This window comes from Mercurialis annua, linkage group LG6 (genome assembly GCF_937616625.2).
Source record: "Mercurialis annua linkage group LG6, ddMerAnnu1.2, whole genome shotgun sequence".
Lineage (NCBI taxonomy): Eukaryota > Viridiplantae > Streptophyta > Magnoliopsida > Malpighiales > Euphorbiaceae > Mercurialis > Mercurialis annua.
This window is the reverse complement of record NC_065575.1, coordinates 15,281,486-15,299,353: the sequence shown is the minus strand read 5'-3', so window position 1 is coordinate 15,299,353 and position 17,868 is coordinate 15,281,486. Positions and strand designations below refer to the sequence as shown.

Here is a 17,868-nt window from a genome sequence, read left to right as displayed (position 1 = left end):
CTAAGAAAAATCGGACATGATAATGACCAGGGGTCCAAGCCATTGGATCACTCTTAGGACCGCTGTGAGTTTACAACTCAATTCCATGGAGCACACAACGGGAATCTGAACCCAACAAATGACCTTCAGGACATATGAGAGGTAATACTCTCGGATAGGCAGAGAGCAAACCAGAACTATGGGGCATGAAGTCAGAGTCATGCACCACAACTGGGAAACCACCGGCGAGTGACTACCTCTAGTAGTGGACAATATCCTTATTGCTTGTCGAACGGTGAGTTTCTTCTTTGACAAGAATTGATCTACTTAGTCAATTCCTATCAAAGATGGGGGGAACTGTAGACACCTATTCTCTAGAGAGGTAAACAGTGATAAGGAACTGAAGTGTCCAATGATGGTTTCCAGCAAAATTTGTCCGGGTGACGAGCTTGTGATCCGCTTAATTGGATTCAAGTAGGTTAGATCCGTGCATAGTACAAACTTTAAGGATTGAAACGTAATTAGCCGCAAATAGCTTAGAAAAACTAAAGAGATTGTGATATAAGTCTAAGAAATTTGACTAATTGTAATATCTTAGAAGTTTATGGGCCAATTTTCAAGTTTGACAAATTAAATTGACCATATCCAAACCTTTAGGGTCCCAAAAATCATTTGTGATACTTTCGGGCACCAAAACATGTTTTTAACCCTCTTTTACCTAGCCTGTTCGATGTAATACGAAAATTAATTAATTAATCCTAATAATAAATGTAAAAGCTAATTCTAAATCCTAAAACTCTATCACTTCACATACTTTTACTATTCTTGTACATTTACAACTCTAACTAACAGACTCATAACATAACCTAGACTCTAACTAACCGTAATCTACCTGTAATCACTATAAATAGAACCCTAGGACAGCCTAGCCAACAGTCGAACCGGAAGCATAAGAATCAAAAACCAAACCCGAGAAAATGGAGTGTTGGCCGAACCCTCCTTACACACACACACATCCACTAGTCAATGAAACAAGTTAGAAACGTTTTGATAATTCAAGAACGCACTACTACACATCAATTCTAAGCTGGATTCCACATCCGGATCACCAAAAAACGAGCCTATGACTCAGAATGGTACTTCTAAGAACCAAAAATATCCTTTCATCACTTCTATCACATGTAATTTAGAACTGCTAGAATTAATCTATTAGATTGCATGCTAGGTTGTTTTCCTGTAAAATTGCCTCGGACTGTGTTCTTAACACGAACTATGTTTTTGCCATAATTGCTATGTTTTTAATCTTTTGATATGATTTCCATGAAATTGATTTGGAAACATGCTTATAGGTTGATTTATGTGATTTTGATTATTCCCACATGTCAGATTTGATCAGATTTGTAGTTGAAATCATATGTTTAGCCATAAATTATCCCAATTGTTGTATTTATGTTCTAGCCATAATTTTCCATGCTCTTGATCTTAGAAACATGTCCTAGGCTATTTTTTACATGTTTTAATCATCACATGTTAAAACTGTTTAATCTTAATGCTTAGAATGCATGCTTGTACCTTAAATTGCCATGATTGTCATGCTTGCTACGTTCTTAGTTGTTTTGCCATAATCTCCATGAATTCAACTTAGAAACTTATATTTAGGATTTTTAGTTTGATTTTAAACATTGGGTTTTGATCCCAATATGTTCCAGTACGTTTCCCCTTGCGTTTTAATCGTCTTTAAGCGTTTTTGCAGGAAATAGAGCCAAAACGACGAACCCCTTCGGCCGAATAACAGTGGTGCCGGAGCCACTATTCCATGGCGCCGCCGCCACTCACTACTAGAAAATAGGGCATTAGCGACGGATTAATCCGTCGCTAGTGCCCTATATTCTGTCGCTAACAGCACTTAGCGACGGAGTTGCGACGGACTTTGTCAGTCGCAACAATATTGTTCGCAAACAAACTTAGCGACCAATATTGTATTCCGTGGCAAATTTAGCGACGGACAACCCGTCGCTAAATTTACCCGAAACCATCGCGACATGGTCTCAAGCTGAGACCAACTCGCGAAGGATTTCATATATTGGCGACGGATATATTCGTCGCCAAACGTGCCAATTTGGAGACAGAATGGGCAAGTTTGGCGACAGATATATCCATCGCCAGATCCATAACGTTAGCGACGGAATATAACCGTTGCCAAACTTAACAAATTTGTCTCCATTTTGGCACTTTGGCGACGGATATATCTGTCGCCAATATATGAAATATGTCGCCAATTTATGGTTTATCGGCAGATTTTTGCCATTTTTCGCAGTTTTTCCCTGTCGTTTTAAATCCGTTAAATACAGTAATTAAAATTCATTTACGGATAACATTTAATATAAAGTTGACACTGAATATATAGATAAATATCAAAATACACATATAACGTCGTCTAAAAGAAAAAAATACATAATTAGTTCAGAATCCTAATCTAACATGACACTACAAATCTGTAGTGTCATCACGGTCTGGTGGGGGAGCGGGAACCTGTGGCTGAAACTCTGGAGGAAGATTAGGCATCATCCTTGCAATCTCCTCTCGGATAAGCTGGGCCATTGTCGCTTGGTGCTCACGCCGTTGCTCTGCCAGCTGTTGACGATTTTGCTCCGCTAGCCTCTGCTCAACCTCTTGCAAGCCCTCCTGAATGCCTGTCTGCACACGGCGCTCGATGTCCTCGTCCGCCAGCTGTGTCGACCTAGAAGAGCTGCCTCGATGTGCCCTGCTGCTACTCGGGCCTGCATACCTGCTACTCGCGGACCCTAAACCGTACACGCAGTGCTTCTTATTGACACCCTCGATGTCCAGAAACAGTTGGGTCTCATCCACCTCCGCTGGACTCGTCGAGCTACCCTCTCCATTCGGCGACTGAGTCGCAGCAGCCAGCCTCTCAGCAATAGCGTCCTATAAAACAGTTAAAAACCATATCAGTTCAGGTTAATAACAAATAAAAAAGCATAACATATTAAAAGTAATTCTAATTTTTAACGAAATTTCGGCAGCATTTCTTTTATAATATGAGCATCACCCATTTTTCAGGGAAATCCTGCAAGAAAATTACAATATATAACCCAAACAACAAACACTTTCAATCTAATTAAGTACACAAACGATAAGTCTACACAACTTATGTACTTAAACAGTTAATCCAAATATATTTAACAAATACAATATATATATTCAACACCAAAGCCTAAACATAATTACTAGATTTATGAATTTATAAGAACTTACAGTCATGTTCTGATCCCGCTTGTCTACAGGCTTCTTCTCACCCTTCGTGGAGTGAAGGCGAGTGTACAGCTCCGTCGCACTCGGTTTCCGGCCGAGCTCCTTAGCCTATCAGAAAAAATATGATTAAATAAGTACGAAAATAAAGAAAATACATTATTTTACTTACTGAATTTAGAAACATACCATCACGTCCATATGCTTAAGAGCAGAGCGGGATCCCCCGGTATGACGGACCGGTCCAGTACCGGCGCCCGCCGGCTCGCTCATCCGGTTTGCCCGGGCTATCTCCGACTTCTTCTCTCCGCCTCTGTGTCCCAGAAGGCATTCCAGGCATCCCATATTGCCTGGCCCACAGATTTATGCTTCTCCTTTTTGGACTTCATTTTATGGACGTTGTCTTTGTAGCGGGTGGCTGCGTGGGTCATGAAGACCTGTCTGATGAGCTCGTCGCTGTAGACCGAACTATCCCACCAGAATTCTTTCTGCAACAGTAAAAACATATGATGTGAGTTAGTTTTTCACGAAAATCAAAACTTAAATGTATTAACTTTAATTTAATTACCTGGAACTCCTGGAAATTGAAATCCCTCTGATCCGCAGTCAGAAAGCGCCATGCATAGCCAGTCTCGAACCAGCATTTCCTAAAAATCTCTCTGATGGCACGAGAAACTGGCCCTGAGTCCAGCAACAAAGTCCTGTGATTTGATAAGCATAAATTAGTTTACATACAAATTAATTACAAATTAATTACATATTATGATATCATTAAAACTAAATAGTAATCAAACCTGCTAGGGTCCGGGTGAACCCTCGCCCTGCCCTGGTCGTCCAGAATAGCCGGGGGCTCGCCAGGCTCACGCTGCTGCCTAGGCTGAACAGGTCCTCCGGCCTTCAGCTGTTGCTGCTCCTCAGCAACGTCGGTATCGCCAACAACAGGGTCGTCTCCCCATCTGCGTCCTCGGACTGTGCCACGGCCTGAGCCAGTGCCTCGACCTCGACCCCTCATACCTGTACATACGTCAATTTTACATGTTCCACAACCAACCAACACATTATATAAATTAAGAAATATTTCGTGAAACATAAAACTAATAAATATTAAATTCAACGAGTATACACTTAAATAAAATTAAGAAACATAATTTCAACGTTATATCTTCTTCTAAAATTGATTATAGTTGCAAAAAATCTAATACAAAACATTTACTAAACTACTAAAGTTCTTCGCTTTCATCTTCGTCTGATGAGGATGCGATGAACTCATCTTCTGTTTCTTATTCAGGAGGCATAAACAATGCATCTTCTTCAGCTTCTCCATTTTGATCAGCTAAATATGTCGGATCGTCGTCTGTTGCAACAATGAGAGGATTTTCTTCTATCTCATCTTGAAAGGCCGGGATAATCCCCTCGGGCATGTCAAGTTCTGATCGTGCCTTTATTCTGCAAACTGCCCACCAATTTAATTTGTCCCTTCTTTTACTTGGATATGGTAGGTAATGAACTTCATCGGCCTGTTCGGCTAAGATGAAAGGTTCATACTTATTGTATCTCTTTATGTTATTAATATCCACCATGTTGTATTTTTTGTTACAAATTGTGCCAGAATTGTGCGCTGGGTCGAACCACTCGCATTTAAATAAGACAGTCGTCTTCATTGGAAGCGCCGGATACTCCAACTCAATTATGTCTGTCAGAACTCCATAAAAGTCATTTTCATTATCGACATATTGAGTTCCCTTCACGCAGTCATTTTCACGCAGACTCCATTATTTTCGTTATCGACATATTGAGTTCCCTTCATAAAACCCAGACTGTCCACCTCTGCCAGCAATTCTTCTCCGGTTTTCGGCCGTCCGAATTCTTGATTTACGGTTTTCCCTTTACGGAAATGAGTTGTGTTACGATGGTACGCGTGACCATGAGGCAAGAACTTTCTGTGGCAATCAAATCACGACTGTTTTCTACTCCCTTTAAGCGTGAAAGCATCCGTATTTTCCATGCAGTGTGGGCAAGCCAGTCTCCCATATGTGCTCCAGCCAGACAACATGGAATAAGTGGGAAAATCATTAATTGTCCACATCAGTTCCGCTTTCATTTGAAAATTCTGTCGCCTATGAACGTCGAATGTCTGGACTCCAAATTCCCACAGTTGCTTCAGCTCAGCTATTAATGGCTGCAGGAATATATCCATTTGGTGTTTAGGATTTCGAGGCCCAGGGACAATAACAGTTAAAAACATGAACTCATCTTTCATACACATCCCTGGGGGGAGATTGTAAGGTGTCAGAATTACTGGCCATGATGAATAATTCTGCCCGAAGGCCCCAAATGGTTGAAACCCATCAGTAAACAGGCCTAGTCTGACGTTTCGAATTTCTCCCGCAAACTCTGTATGCAATTCACTGAAATGTTTCCACGCCGGAGAGTCTGACGAGTGACACATCTTTCAATCAACCATCTCGTGTTTTGCGTGCCACGTCATATGCTTGGCGGTGGCTATAGAAGCGTACAACCTCTGCAGTCTCGGGGTTATAGGAAAATAAATATTTTCCTATAAGGGACGTTAACTCGTCTTTTCACAGAATTTCCTTTAGGGGGCGGTTGCCACCGTTCGTGATCGCAAATTTTGCATCGTGTTAACTCCGCGTCTGACCCCCAGTAAATCATGCAGTTGCGGAAACAACAATCGATAACTTCAACCGGCAACCCAAGACCTCTAACTATCTTCTTTATTTCAGCAAAGTTCTTTGGCATCTTGTTGTCCTCTAAGAGCAGCTCTTGTATAAATTCGATCACATCATCTACTAAAGCTACTGACTCACTATGTCGACATTTGATGTCTAACATTTTAGCAGCTGCAGACAAGGTAGAGTGTTTGCTATTACGGGGGCATACAGGTTCTTCGACTCCACGCATCATATCATAAAAGTGTTTAGCTTCATTATTCGGTTCCTCCTCCGTGAACACTACTTCAGGACCGGCAGCATCTATAACCATTCTCTGAACTGAGCTGAACTCGTCACCCCCCTCATATTCCATGTCAACGTCATGCTCCGGTAGCTGTGCAACAGGACGGGGATTTAAAACATTTCCCTCACCATGAAAAACCCAGACTTATAATCTTTAACAAACCCTTTCTGCAAAATGTGAAGCTTGACTGTTTCGACATCCCGATAACTCGTATTTTTACATCCTGTCCTAGGAAAGGGACATTTAATCTCAGCCCCACTCATACACGCGGGATGACGTAAGGCGAAATTCACATACTCTTGTACGCGCTCGTCAAAACCTGGGTACAACAACCCGCCGTGGAGCCGCCTATACGTCCAACTTCGGTCTGATTCCATTTCTGTAGCACGGATAATTAGGAGGGGGTTTTGCTCGAAAATAGCAAAGTCAATGTAATTGACTGCTTTAAAGGTATGGACCTATCTCATTCTCAAAACTGGCGCCCCTTAACTCGGACACGATATATGCCTCGCAACGGAGAAAATATTCGGCAGCCTTCCGGCGCCGTTCTCCTTAAGTGCGATATTTAGTATATGCGTTGTAACGCTAATTATATATTCCGCGAGGAATAAGCGTTACAAAACATATACTATACATCCACCTGGAGAACAAATGCTGGAAAACAACCAAATATTTTTCTACCGCTACTACACATATATGGTTTTCGTGATCGAGTTACGGGAGGACCAATTTTGCGAACTGTACAAACTGTACAATCCCGTGTCGTTCAATCTCTTGAACACGCGGGACGGGAAATCTACGGCTAGGTTTACAATTTTATTCGGTGGGAATAAAATCGAGGTCAATTTAGGTTGAAATAGCTTCTAAATTAACTAATTAATTATAAATGAAAATAAAAATAAAAATAATAACGGTACTTACTTGTTGTAGAGCAGAACCGCAACAGATATAAAAGAACAATAAAGAATGTCGAGCCGCTGCAACACACTAACGGATATCACACCTATCACGCAATAAATATATTAAATTTCTTGAAAAAATTGGGCAGCACTTCCCCTAAAAATGAGCATCACCCATTTTTCAGGGAAGTCCTGCTAGCAAATTACAATCCACAAACCACAATCTACATCAAACAAGTTAGGTGAAAATTTATACGGAAAAAAGAAAATCTAATTGTCCTAAATAACAATTAATTCAATTACCGAAAATTAAAGATAATTATGTGACCTAATTAAACAATTATTTAACCTAATTAAACAAAAAAATCAAATTAAACATTTGAATAACAAGTTAATCTAAACCAATATAAAAAAACTTCATTAATTAAATATTATTATTAACTAGAAAAATTATATTTAAACTAAAACACATTAAACTTATTACAATAATTAATTCACCTAAATAACATTTGCATAGTTATGGGTTTAATTAATTAACCAAAAATTATCAAATTAACCTATTTAAATTAATTAATCAATAATCAAACAAATTATTAACAAACTAATTTATTATTACTAAGTAAACAATTAAACAACTAATTACCAAAAATAATTAACAATTTTAATCTAATTTAACCTAACAAATTATAAACTCCTATCTAACCTAACAAATAACCCTAAAACTAATATAACATAATTAATAATTAACATTTAATTAAATAACTAATTAATAAAAAAAAACTTAAACTTACAATATATGGCAGCAGCAGCGGCAGCAGCGGAGGCAGCAGCGGAGGCAGCAACAGCGGGGGCAGCGATGGCTGCGGGAAGGATCTTTTGTGATTAATTTAATTAATTAAAAACAAATAAAAACCAACAAATAATAAAAAACAACTTACCTCAGGCGATGGCGGTGGCGGCAGCGCGGTGGTGCAGCGAACGGCACTGGTGGTTGACAGCAAAGGAGGAAGGAGAGGAGAGGCGGTGGTTGGCGGGAAGGAGAAATGGAAGGAGATGCGGTGGTGCGGTGGTTTGCGAGACGAACGGCGAGAGTAACGAACGGACGGCGGAGTGGCGGGAGCAACGGACGGCGGAGTGGCGGGAGCAACGGACGGACGGCGGCAGCGGGGAGAAAGAAAATAGATTGGGTAGGCAGAAATGGGGAAGAGGAAAAGAGAAGCGCGTTTTAATTAGGTCGAAGATTAGCGACGGATATGATCCGTCGTTAATCTCTGACCCAATTGAAACGCGCCGTTTCAATTAGAGAGTTAGCAACGGATATACATATCCGTCGCTATATTTTAGCGACGGATACCTCACCAATTGAAACGGCGCGTTTCAATTGGGGGCGAAATTGGCGACGGATCTAAACATCTGTCGCCGAATTTGCCCCCAATATAGGCGCCAAAACTTCCCGCCATGCTCCCGCCACTTTAGCGACGGGTTAGCGACAGAAGTTGCCGTCGCTAAAGTGGCGGGAGCATTACCGCCAGTCTTTTTGCCATATTGTCGACGGATGCAGCGTCTGTCGCTGAATCCGTCGCTAATACTCCTAATTAGCGACGGAAATTTAGTCCGTCGCTAATTTCCGTCGCTAATTAGTTGTTTTTTAGTAGTGACTCTATATTTGGCGCCATCACCTTACGATGGAATCGTTATTCTTCTTCGTCAGACGCTTCTAGATCTTCGATTCATAGTTATCGCACTGCTTTTGTGTTTCTGGACCCGTTCTAGCTTGGAAATGGGCCCTATTTGAGGCCATGGTTTTGAAACTAATTGTAGGACATTATTCAGTATTTTAATGGGCCGTAACTAATCTATATCGGGCTGCAAAGCTGTTTATTTATGTTGCCATGTCAATCGAGCTTTGAAGCCCAAGCTCGCAAAGGAAAGCAACTGTAAGAAGCTATTCCTGGTTTGTTTGAACTCGGAGTCGACCCCAATTTGAACCAATGGATCCATATCGACAAGAAAAAAAACTATCGTTTTCTGATCGATCAAGATTTTGATCACACAGACTTCCAAACAAAAGACGAGTTTCAAACACTCCGGGTTTTTTAGGTTTAAAAGTATTTCTAACCTTGTATATATATCACGTGCCTTTTTTATATGCTTGCCATGTTTATCACTTTCCAAAACATCTCCATATTCAATATTAACAGGCTAATAAACTTAATCTCGTTAACTTAGTTAAATCCAGCAAGTCCAGCAAATCACTTAGAAATCATAGGATATCCATGCAAATGTAATTGGTGGTTGTATAGGCATTCAGGATGACTTAATAAAATCAACATCACTTAGACATCCAGTTCAGGCTTTGTGCATGAAAAATGGTCAAGACTCATCTTTGTCTATTATATGATAGAAACCACCTGGATTAGATGATAGTTTAAGAGTACATGCTACATGTCTCACATGCTAGTCCAGATTGATTCATATGCGCGTCTTACTTGTTTACCCCTTTCAAACATGTTTATATTTCCAGTACTATATCCTACGGGCTGCCATTGATTGTTCAGATGAGATAACCGGATATGTCAGGCAAATAAAAAAAACATTCGATAAGCCAAGTACAAGAGATTCGGTAGTGTCCATGAACCCATTAGTTTGGTCCGATGTAAGGTGGTCTCGTCCATAAGCGAGAAAGATCTATCTCGTCGGTATAAATGGAATTTCCTAGCTCAGCTAGATGGCGACTCCATTTTTCAAACCTTTACAGATCAGAAATCAGCCATAAGCATGGGCGTGCAATCCCCAAACCCCGCTCTGCTCATAGTAGTGTTTTTCTACCATTAGCCGTTTGATTAATTCCACATTCTTGGAGTGTCAATTCTATTTATTATTCGCTAAAACATTGATTAATCTTATATAACACGTCGAACATTTTGTCACGATGATGCGGGGTATTACATACTTGCCTCAAATGTCAGTCCAGATCGAGTCATATGCGCGTCAAACGCGTTTACTGCTTTCATACATGTTTATTTACAGCTTCCATATCCCATGAACTGCATATACTGTTTAGATGAGAATAAAACGAATATGTTCAGTAAATAAAGCCGGTAATAGATAAGCTAAACATAAGAGTCTCGGGGAGGTCCACGAACCCTAGTCTTTAGTCTGATACATGGTAATCTTACCTATTAGCGAGTAAGGTTACATAGTCGGTCAAAATGCATTTCCTAGTTAAACTAGGTGGCGACTCCATTTTTCAAACCAGATCGAGAAGTCAGCCAAAGGTTTGGACGAGCGGCCCCCGAATCCCGCTCCGGTCATTGTGGCTTTTGAAAATGACGTATATCATTTAAATATGTATTGCAAATTTGGAAAAATGCATGATGTGTGCAAATCCAAAATCAAGAGATTTTGAGAAAGATGATAGCCAGATATAGTTAGAGGTACTTACATTTACGTGTATTTTATGCATTATTTATGAGGATTAAAAAGTTAAAAAATCAAGATAATTTTCTTTTAAACTCTCATTAATAGAAAGTGCATTCTCTTCATTTTGTCCCGATAAAGGAATCAAAATTGTGAAAAAGCTAGTAAAGGTACCCGAAAAATAACTTTTTTGAAATAAGGACTTCCTGAATAAAAGTCGGGTAGCCTTGGTATGATTTTGGCCTCAACTAAATAAAGGGTATATGTGAAGTGTGTAAAAGTTCGTGATGTATGATATATTAGTGAATGTTTGCTATTATTTGATTTAATTGACTAATAACACAAATAGACGGAAAAACTACAATATTGACAAAAATAAAAGTAAATAATTGTATCATCTGATTTTCCAAAAAAAAAAGAGAAAGAAAGTGTAAATTTTGACATATTAGAGAGAGGAAAGAGGGGTTAGAGTAATTAAGTTTTAATTTTTGCACACTCTTTTACAAACTCATCAAATGACCTATAAACTTTTCAAAAGTTGGGTTCGTTTGATTTTTCAAACTTATGAACCTGTTTGGTTCGTCTGTTTCTTGTAACTGTTGTTGATAGCTGTTAGCTATTGGATGGTAGCTGATAGTCGATAGACCATACGTGTTTGGTGAGATTTGATTAGCTGTTACTGTTTATATATAAAATGACCGTAAATAACTTAATTTTTGTTTCAAAAGGTACCATATAAAATGACCGTAATTTTTGCTTAAATAATTAAAAATATTAAAACAGCTATTAGCTGTTGCCAAAAGGTTCAAAGTGGAGTTTTTTAAATAGCAGTTGTTGGGGGTTTAAAAAGCTCCAAAAATTTCTTAAAAAAATCTCTCCAAAAGCTTTGTAAGAGTTTTTCAAAAAACAAAAGTTAAAAAATCCACTGGGAAGCTAAACCAAATACCCATATAACAATTTTATAAATGTTTATGGAATATTTGGGACAATATAATTAAATCCCTTGAACTACGGCTATAAGCCAATTTAGTTCTTTAAATTGTTTTAAATGGATCTGTTGCTCATCATCCCATCGTTTTCATTTAAAAATTGTTATTGAATGCTTCAATTTTTTCTCACCGTTATCCAAAAAAGGTACCATATAAAAATAAAATAAAAGTAACAATTATATATAGAAAATAGGTCAAACTCTCAAAAAATATTAAATTTTTATGATTTTTGTCAGTTATGACAAAAAATTTAATATTTGATAATATAATCCGTTTTATGTTCCTTTTGAAGCCATTTTTGAATCAATTTGTTTTTTTTATTATAATTAAACCTTTTATTATTACACAAGACGCAAATATTTGATATTTTATTGTGATTAAATTTTATATTCATGGTTGTCATGCTAGCAAGAAAATCGGTTTGATTCGAATTTGATTATAAAAGAAATATAATTTGTCAAAACAGGTTATATTTATAAATTTTGAAAGATTTGAGCATAACTGATAAAAATTGTAAATGTTTAGTATTTTTTTGAGTGTTTGACCAAAAAAATAATAACGTTTTTTTTTAAGAAAATCATTTTATTATCATAATTGGATCAAATTAAAAATGATTGTAAAATTTGGATTGTATTTTTGGAGAAACTTTTAGGTAGACTCAGTTCACCACGTCATCTGTGAACTAAACCTATCATATTATGACACGTCATTAAAATAATGGCATTATCGTAATATTGCTATTCAAAAGTGTAAATAAATAATAAAGAAAATTACAATAGTGCCACTATTTTAATGACGTGTCATAATGTGATAGGTTAGTTCACGGATATCGTGGTAGACTTAGTCTACCTAAGACTCTCTCTGTATTTTTTATTTTCATCTCAAAATGAGGCAATCAAACGTGCCCTTATTTTTTTGGAGTTTCTCTTTTAAGCAGTGGGCCTTGGAAGCGGCAGCTTTTACGGTTGGGTAGGTTCAGTTCAACATCATATTATGTGTTGCCGGTGAATGAAGGGTGTGCTGAATTTGATGCTGAATATTGGTTTTCAGCATTTCCGATTGAATGGGTATGAAATTGTTTTTCACTAATCTCTTTATTAACTGTTGATTTTCTCTTTTATATAACATTTAATTTCCTAACTTTGTTTAGATTATGCAGTTAATAGTAGAATTTGAATAAGGTTGAGCAAGTCTAAAAATTATTCATTTATGTTAATTCATTGGAATGAAGAATGCCTTGTGAAAGAATCACCCTTTAGCTTCTCTTAGTTCATGTAATAGTATGTGAAATTGGGAGTCGAATACGCATCGTATGACATAAAGTTGGTCCTAACTTTGTTTAGATTTAAAGGACTCCGGGCTTGGAGTTTTAACAATCCGACTTCTTTTCGTCATTAGTAGTTTAGTACATAGACATTTCGCAGTTTTACTTGTGATGCTATAATCTCCCCGAAACTTGTGTGAGTTACCTCTGGTGCAGTACTATAAGGGTTGTTATGGTTATGCATGTTTTAATTGGAAATTATGGCGCTCAACGCAAAAGATTGAAGTGTAATCATAGGATCTTTACATCAATATAACTTTGTTAGTGAATGAGAAATACAAAAGAATTTCACTATAATCAGAAATAAACCATATTACTAAGGCAAACATATGCAAATTTCTTCTCGAAAGAAATATTCTAATGCGGAAAAAAAAGAAGCTAAAAAAAACTGTATATCCGTTGGAGCCCATGCCATCTTCTCTATTGTGTTCTTCTTTAATAATTTATAATGATCCCAAATTGTAGCACAGAAATGATACTGGTTTGCAACTGCTTTGAAGGGCTGTCCTCAAGTAATTATGTTTAATATACACTTCTCTTTAGAGTGAAACGGATAGGGAAAAATAGAAAAAGTTATATCAATCAGCCAACCCTCAAAAGAGTTCTTTCATAATTGAATACAATCACCATCGTCTACTCTGGGAGTTGCTAGGAGCTAGTTCTTTCATGAAATGTTGTTAACTTACTTGTTTTTGTCGTCTCTAGTTGATGAGAGAAACTTGATTTTATCAAGACCTATTATGAATAGGATCCGATCCTTTTCTTACTCTTCTTTTGCTCGATTGATTTGGATCAATTGCCTTGTTTAAATGTGCTGATTTCTTCTTCTCTGTGTTCATGCTCTGCATGGTGACATCCTTAAGCACACGTATATTCCGACTGGATGACAATGTTCCTGGATCATGTTTGCTTTGTCTGATGGCCAGGTTTATGCTTGTTAAGCCATAAGCTGTATTTGGCTGAGCTTGAACTGCTAAGAACCCGATACATATAAAAAGGACTATCACTCTATGAGCACGAAAAACCATTGTTTTTGCTCTGGTAGATGTAAGACTAGCAGAAGTGTCTTTTGTTTTTTGGTTTAGAGTGATAAGAGAATAAGCAGGGATGAGATTGTGATCCTTGTATCCTTATGTTCCATTCCTGTAGATATAAGGCTGTTATTTATCCCTTATTGGATTTGGTAAAGCAAAAAAGCAGGGAGGGCCCCAAAATACCCAGAGGAAATTTAGATTCACCAAAATAATAAACTTGCATTCTACGAGCATATTAAGGAGTTGTAGAAGAATCTGAGATGGATGAATAAAGGGGTAGGAACAAACATTACCCTTGAGAAGCCAAGTATCTTTTCTCATTTGTTCCCCTACATCTCTATCATTTGTTCTGCTTTTGTGTATTGAAACAGGACTACCAGTCTCTCGGACTCTTAGTTGTCATGCCACATCACCCGACCGTGAGTGCTTACATGGATATTCCCTGGGGATTAATGCTCTTTTTTAGCCAATAGTCTGTCCTATTTCTGCTCAGCTTAGCTGATATGGATGCCATGTTTTTTTTTATTACGTTCGGGTCCCATTTGGCGCTTTCTTGGAATAACCGGATTATGTTGGCGGTTATATATTGCAGATGTTCATGTTAGGGCATACTAGTAAATTAGCATTGCTTTGGTACTAAGAAAAGAGAGGTTTTGTTCTTTTAGAGGGAGTGACATGGCAGACAGAAGCCATGCGGGTCCACGTAGGAGTAGTAGTGGATTGCTACAGTAGGGGTTTAAAGAATAAAATAAGAGGGAATAGAACAGCCCCCAAAAGAAACAAACGCTTGCTTTATGCCATTCTAAGATCTTCTCACTTTAGAATTCCAAGCTCTCTTCTCCATACAGCAAAAATAAAAAACAATGCTTAGTTTGTTGTGCTAAATCTGATTCTTTATGCTTTTTCTTTGGGCTGCCAAATTCTTAATCCACCCATTCAATGATTCAAAGATGACCCACTTCGAGCTTCTCTCTCTATCTGTCCAAATTGTGTATGTTTTTCTTGTTTATTTATGAACATTACCTTTTCCTTTATTTCTCTTTATCTTTACTGTTTCTGCTGTTTCTTGAATTCAAATCACATGCAACTACGAACATTCTAAAGCATCTGTACTCGCACTTTATCAATATTTGGGGATGGATTTTGCATTTGTCTAGTGCTTGAGATGTCCTAGCAATATATTCCACAACTTGAATGTATCGTTAATGTGCCGATTCTCTGTTTTTTAATCTTATAAATTATAGTAAAAGAGTTAGGAGTTGTTGTTTTCAGTTCTTTCTTATTCTCCATAATGTTCAAATCCAATCTATTTGATTACATGCATAGTAATTTCAGAATATAGCATTAAATTATATGTGATTTACTTCATGAGCATACTAACTTTTCACTCTCCATGTGCATCTTGGATTATGTGTAGTGTATGTTGAAACACAACTTTTTAGTTGGCTGATTATGTACATCATAATAGAATATAGATGCTTAAGATCATCATCATCATGAATTGATTGCTTTCTTTTATACTTGCTCTGCTTTTTTTTCCCTTTAATTTCTTTAAGTGAGCTAAAAATATTTTTTTTTTAATTTTGAATATGGTGCTTATTACATTAGTAATAAAAGCACAGTATGTTGCTTCCGAACACGGTAATTGTCCATTATAGTCTCTAGTTGAGAGATTGCCAAATTGCCGAGTTAGATAAAAGAAATTAGTTTTGACAAGCGGGTTCTTATGCTATAGATTGAGAAGGAGACGGTACGGGTATGTACTTATATATAATAATGTGATTGTACTCCAAACTTGGTTAGCAAGTTAAGCTTTAGAATTTTAATAGATAAAATTGAGGCCTGCTTTAGTTTTAAAAATTGTTATCAAAAGAAAATTAATGTTCAAAACAAAAACTTAAAGAGAAACTCTTCTCCACATCATTGATTTGGCTTTATAGGTTCTCGAGGTTGTTCTTTAAAGTAGTGACTTTTCTTCAGTACTTGTACCATTTGGAATGAGAGCCAGCAAACGATATTATTATCCACTCAATGAATGGATTAAGCCACCAAATAAAAGAAAACAATGGCAAAGCAATTTAAAGATTAAAGCCCCAATCTCAGTTTGTTATTTTTGTTAATCATATTTTCATTTCCCTCTTTTTGAACTCTGCTTTTTAATCCTTCAAAGTGAAATTGTATTATGGCCATTACATCCTTTTGGTGCAAGAATTGCTATGTTGAGATGCAATTTCCACTCTGTGTACTAATATTTGTAAAAGATATAGAATTGTCGTTTGATTACTTGTGACCGAAAAAGAAATTTACGTAGAGGATCAAGTTAAGAGTCAATAACAAATAATATTCAAGAAGTAAAAACAACGTTAAAACTTGATCATCTTATCTTTGATGTCTTAGATTTCTTTTTCATATTTTCAGTTCTTTTCTATACATCCGATATATTTATCTAATTTTAGTTTATAGCGAATGAGACAATAGTATTATATTCACGAAGGATCATATCTTTTGGTTCATGTATTAATCATATATGTGACAGTCATGCCTTTGCTATTTCTAAAAATTAAAAAACGTGTGACATTAATCAATAAGCTTCTGTAATTGTTTATTTTCTTTAATTGCCCAACCGCCTTTTTCTGCAGGCCAAACGTTGAACAAAAACTATGAATCCCAGGCTGCTGAAATTCCAAATTATACCATCTCTTGTAAATCTTTTTAATCGGAGAGGTGTCGTCTGGAACCAGCGTTTTCTCCACGAAGGTCCAGACACGGTGGATGAAATATTAGATAGACATGTGAAGAAGGAGAAATCACTCGATAATGAAGAGGAAGAGTTGTTGAATGAGCAGAGATTAGTCAGTACTCGGCGAGAGGCGCTGCATCTTTATCGAGATATATTGCGGGCATCACGATTCTTCTTGTGGATTGATTCACGAGGTGTTTTGTGGCGAGATGTGTTGAGAGAGAATGCGAGGAAAGAATTTGAAAATGCACGCTATGAAAAGGATCCAGGGCTTGTGACTCGGTTGATTATCGGCGGTAGAGATGCTGTGGAATCGGCTATTGAGAAACTTGTTGAGAAGCAGAGACAGCTGGTCGAGAAGGAAAATCACGGCTGTGGCGGAGATCCCCATTAATTTTATTGGATATATGTAGATCAGAACACAATTACCAGTCAAAGAAAAATGAAAATGAAGCCTTGCTTGACCTTTATTAGCTTTTCAAAGTTCTTATTTACTAAGTTGAAGATTATCACTCTTATGGGAAATAGGCTTGAGTATGTGAAGAAATGTTAAAGCATAACTATAGAACTGAGTTTACAGAATAAGATTCCAATGTACTTGAAAATAATCAGTCAAACAGTGTTCTAATGTTGGAATACGAAGCCATGAAGTTTTTTTAAAAATCAAAATAAAAACCAATTATTTGTATGAGTTTGCAAACTCACATTTTCTTCTCTATGCTTAAATTGATAAAACTGTATATGCACGCCGTTTAAGATAATTCAATGCACAAGTATAATTAAATCACTTAATAAATACTCCCTCTGTTTTGAATAATTGTAGCTCTAGCAATTTTTAAATTAAATAAGTAATAAATATGTCTAAATTTATAAATATTTTTACTAAAGTAATCTATCTTGAAACTTGTTAATATTAATTATTATAACTCTGTATTTGTATTCTTTCAATGAATGAATGACGGATATATATGGAAAAATAGCAATAAATGCTCTCTTGTTATTCTAAAATGACAAGTATTATGAAACAAAAATATTTTCCTAAAGCGACAATTATTTTAAAACAAAATGAGTAATAAATTAGTTCATTACCGAAAAGTTATACATGTATGAAGATTCTAATAGCTATAAATATTAAATCAGATAACGATTAATCTAAAATTACTTATTTTTTTATCAAGTCATATCAATTTAAGAATGAAAATAAAGTGTTAGTGTCAATTAGAAATACAAAAGAGAT

The 17,868-nt window shown here is 36.8% G+C and overlaps 3 protein-coding genes across 3 annotated transcripts; 1 reads left to right on the top strand and 2 right to left on the bottom strand.

Annotated features, from left to right (window-relative positions):
* Nucleotides 1-2,466: 2,466 nt before the first annotated feature.
* On the bottom strand, nucleotides 2,467-3,522 carry LOC126687647 (uncharacterized). Its single transcript, XM_050382204.1, has 3 exons — nucleotides 3,439-3,522; nucleotides 3,256-3,360; nucleotides 2,467-2,925 (listed from the first exon to the last, which is right to left on the bottom strand). The coding sequence occupies exons 1-3, from the start codon at nucleotides 3,520-3,522 to the stop codon at nucleotides 2,467-2,469; spliced, it is 648 nt and encodes a 215-aa protein (XP_050238161.1).
* A 14-nt stretch (nucleotides 3,523-3,536) lies between these two features.
* On the bottom strand, nucleotides 3,537-4,573 carry LOC126687646 (uncharacterized). The gene is made up of 4 exons (XM_050382203.1): nucleotides 4,471-4,573; nucleotides 4,044-4,263; nucleotides 3,818-3,950; nucleotides 3,537-3,737 (listed from the first exon to the last, which is right to left on the bottom strand). Exons 1-4 carry the CDS (start codon nucleotides 4,571-4,573, stop codon nucleotides 3,537-3,539), a joined length of 657 nt encoding a protein of 218 aa, XP_050238160.1.
* Nucleotides 4,574-12,385: 7,812 nt separating this feature from the next.
* Nucleotides 12,386-17,322, top strand: LOC126654063 (uncharacterized). The gene is made up of 2 exons (XM_050348105.2): nucleotides 12,386-12,600; nucleotides 16,531-17,322. Exon 2 carries the CDS (start codon nucleotides 16,552-16,554, stop codon nucleotides 17,023-17,025), a length of 474 nt encoding a protein of 157 aa, XP_050204062.1. The 5' UTR covers nucleotides 12,386-12,600; nucleotides 16,531-16,551; the 3' UTR covers nucleotides 17,026-17,322.
* The last annotated feature ends 546 nt before the right edge of the window (nucleotides 17,323-17,868 follow it).

Excerpts from the sequence above, each read along its gene's own strand:
- LOC126687647 (XM_050382204.1), bottom strand. The coding sequence starts at position 3,522 with ATGAGCGAGCCGGCGGGCGCCGGTACTGGACCGGTCCGTCATACCGGG. Across the intron at positions 3,361-3,438 it reads TTAAGCATATGGACGTGATG|GCTAAGGAGCTCGGCCGGAA; the intron begins GTATGTTTCTAA and ends TTTTTCTGATAG. Across the intron at positions 2,926-3,255 it reads AGCGGGATCAGAACATGACT|GACGCTATTGCTGAGAGGCT; the intron begins GTAAGTTCTTAT and ends ACTGTTTTATAG.
- LOC126654063 (XM_050348105.2), top strand. The coding sequence starts at position 16,552 with ATGAATCCCAGGCTGCTGAAATTCCAAATTATACCATCTCTTGTAAAT.
- LOC126687646 (XM_050382203.1), bottom strand. The coding sequence starts at position 4,573 with ATGGAGAAGCTGAAGAAGATGCATTGTTTATGCCTCCTGAATAAGAAA. Across the intron at positions 4,264-4,470 it reads GATGAAAGCGAAGAACTTTA|GTATGAGGGGTCGAGGTCGA; the intron begins GTAGTTTAGTAA and ends ACGTATGTACAG. Across the intron at positions 3,951-4,043 it reads GTTCACCCGGACCCTAGCAG|GACTTTGTTGCTGGACTCAG; the intron begins GTTTGATTACTA and ends ATCAAATCACAG.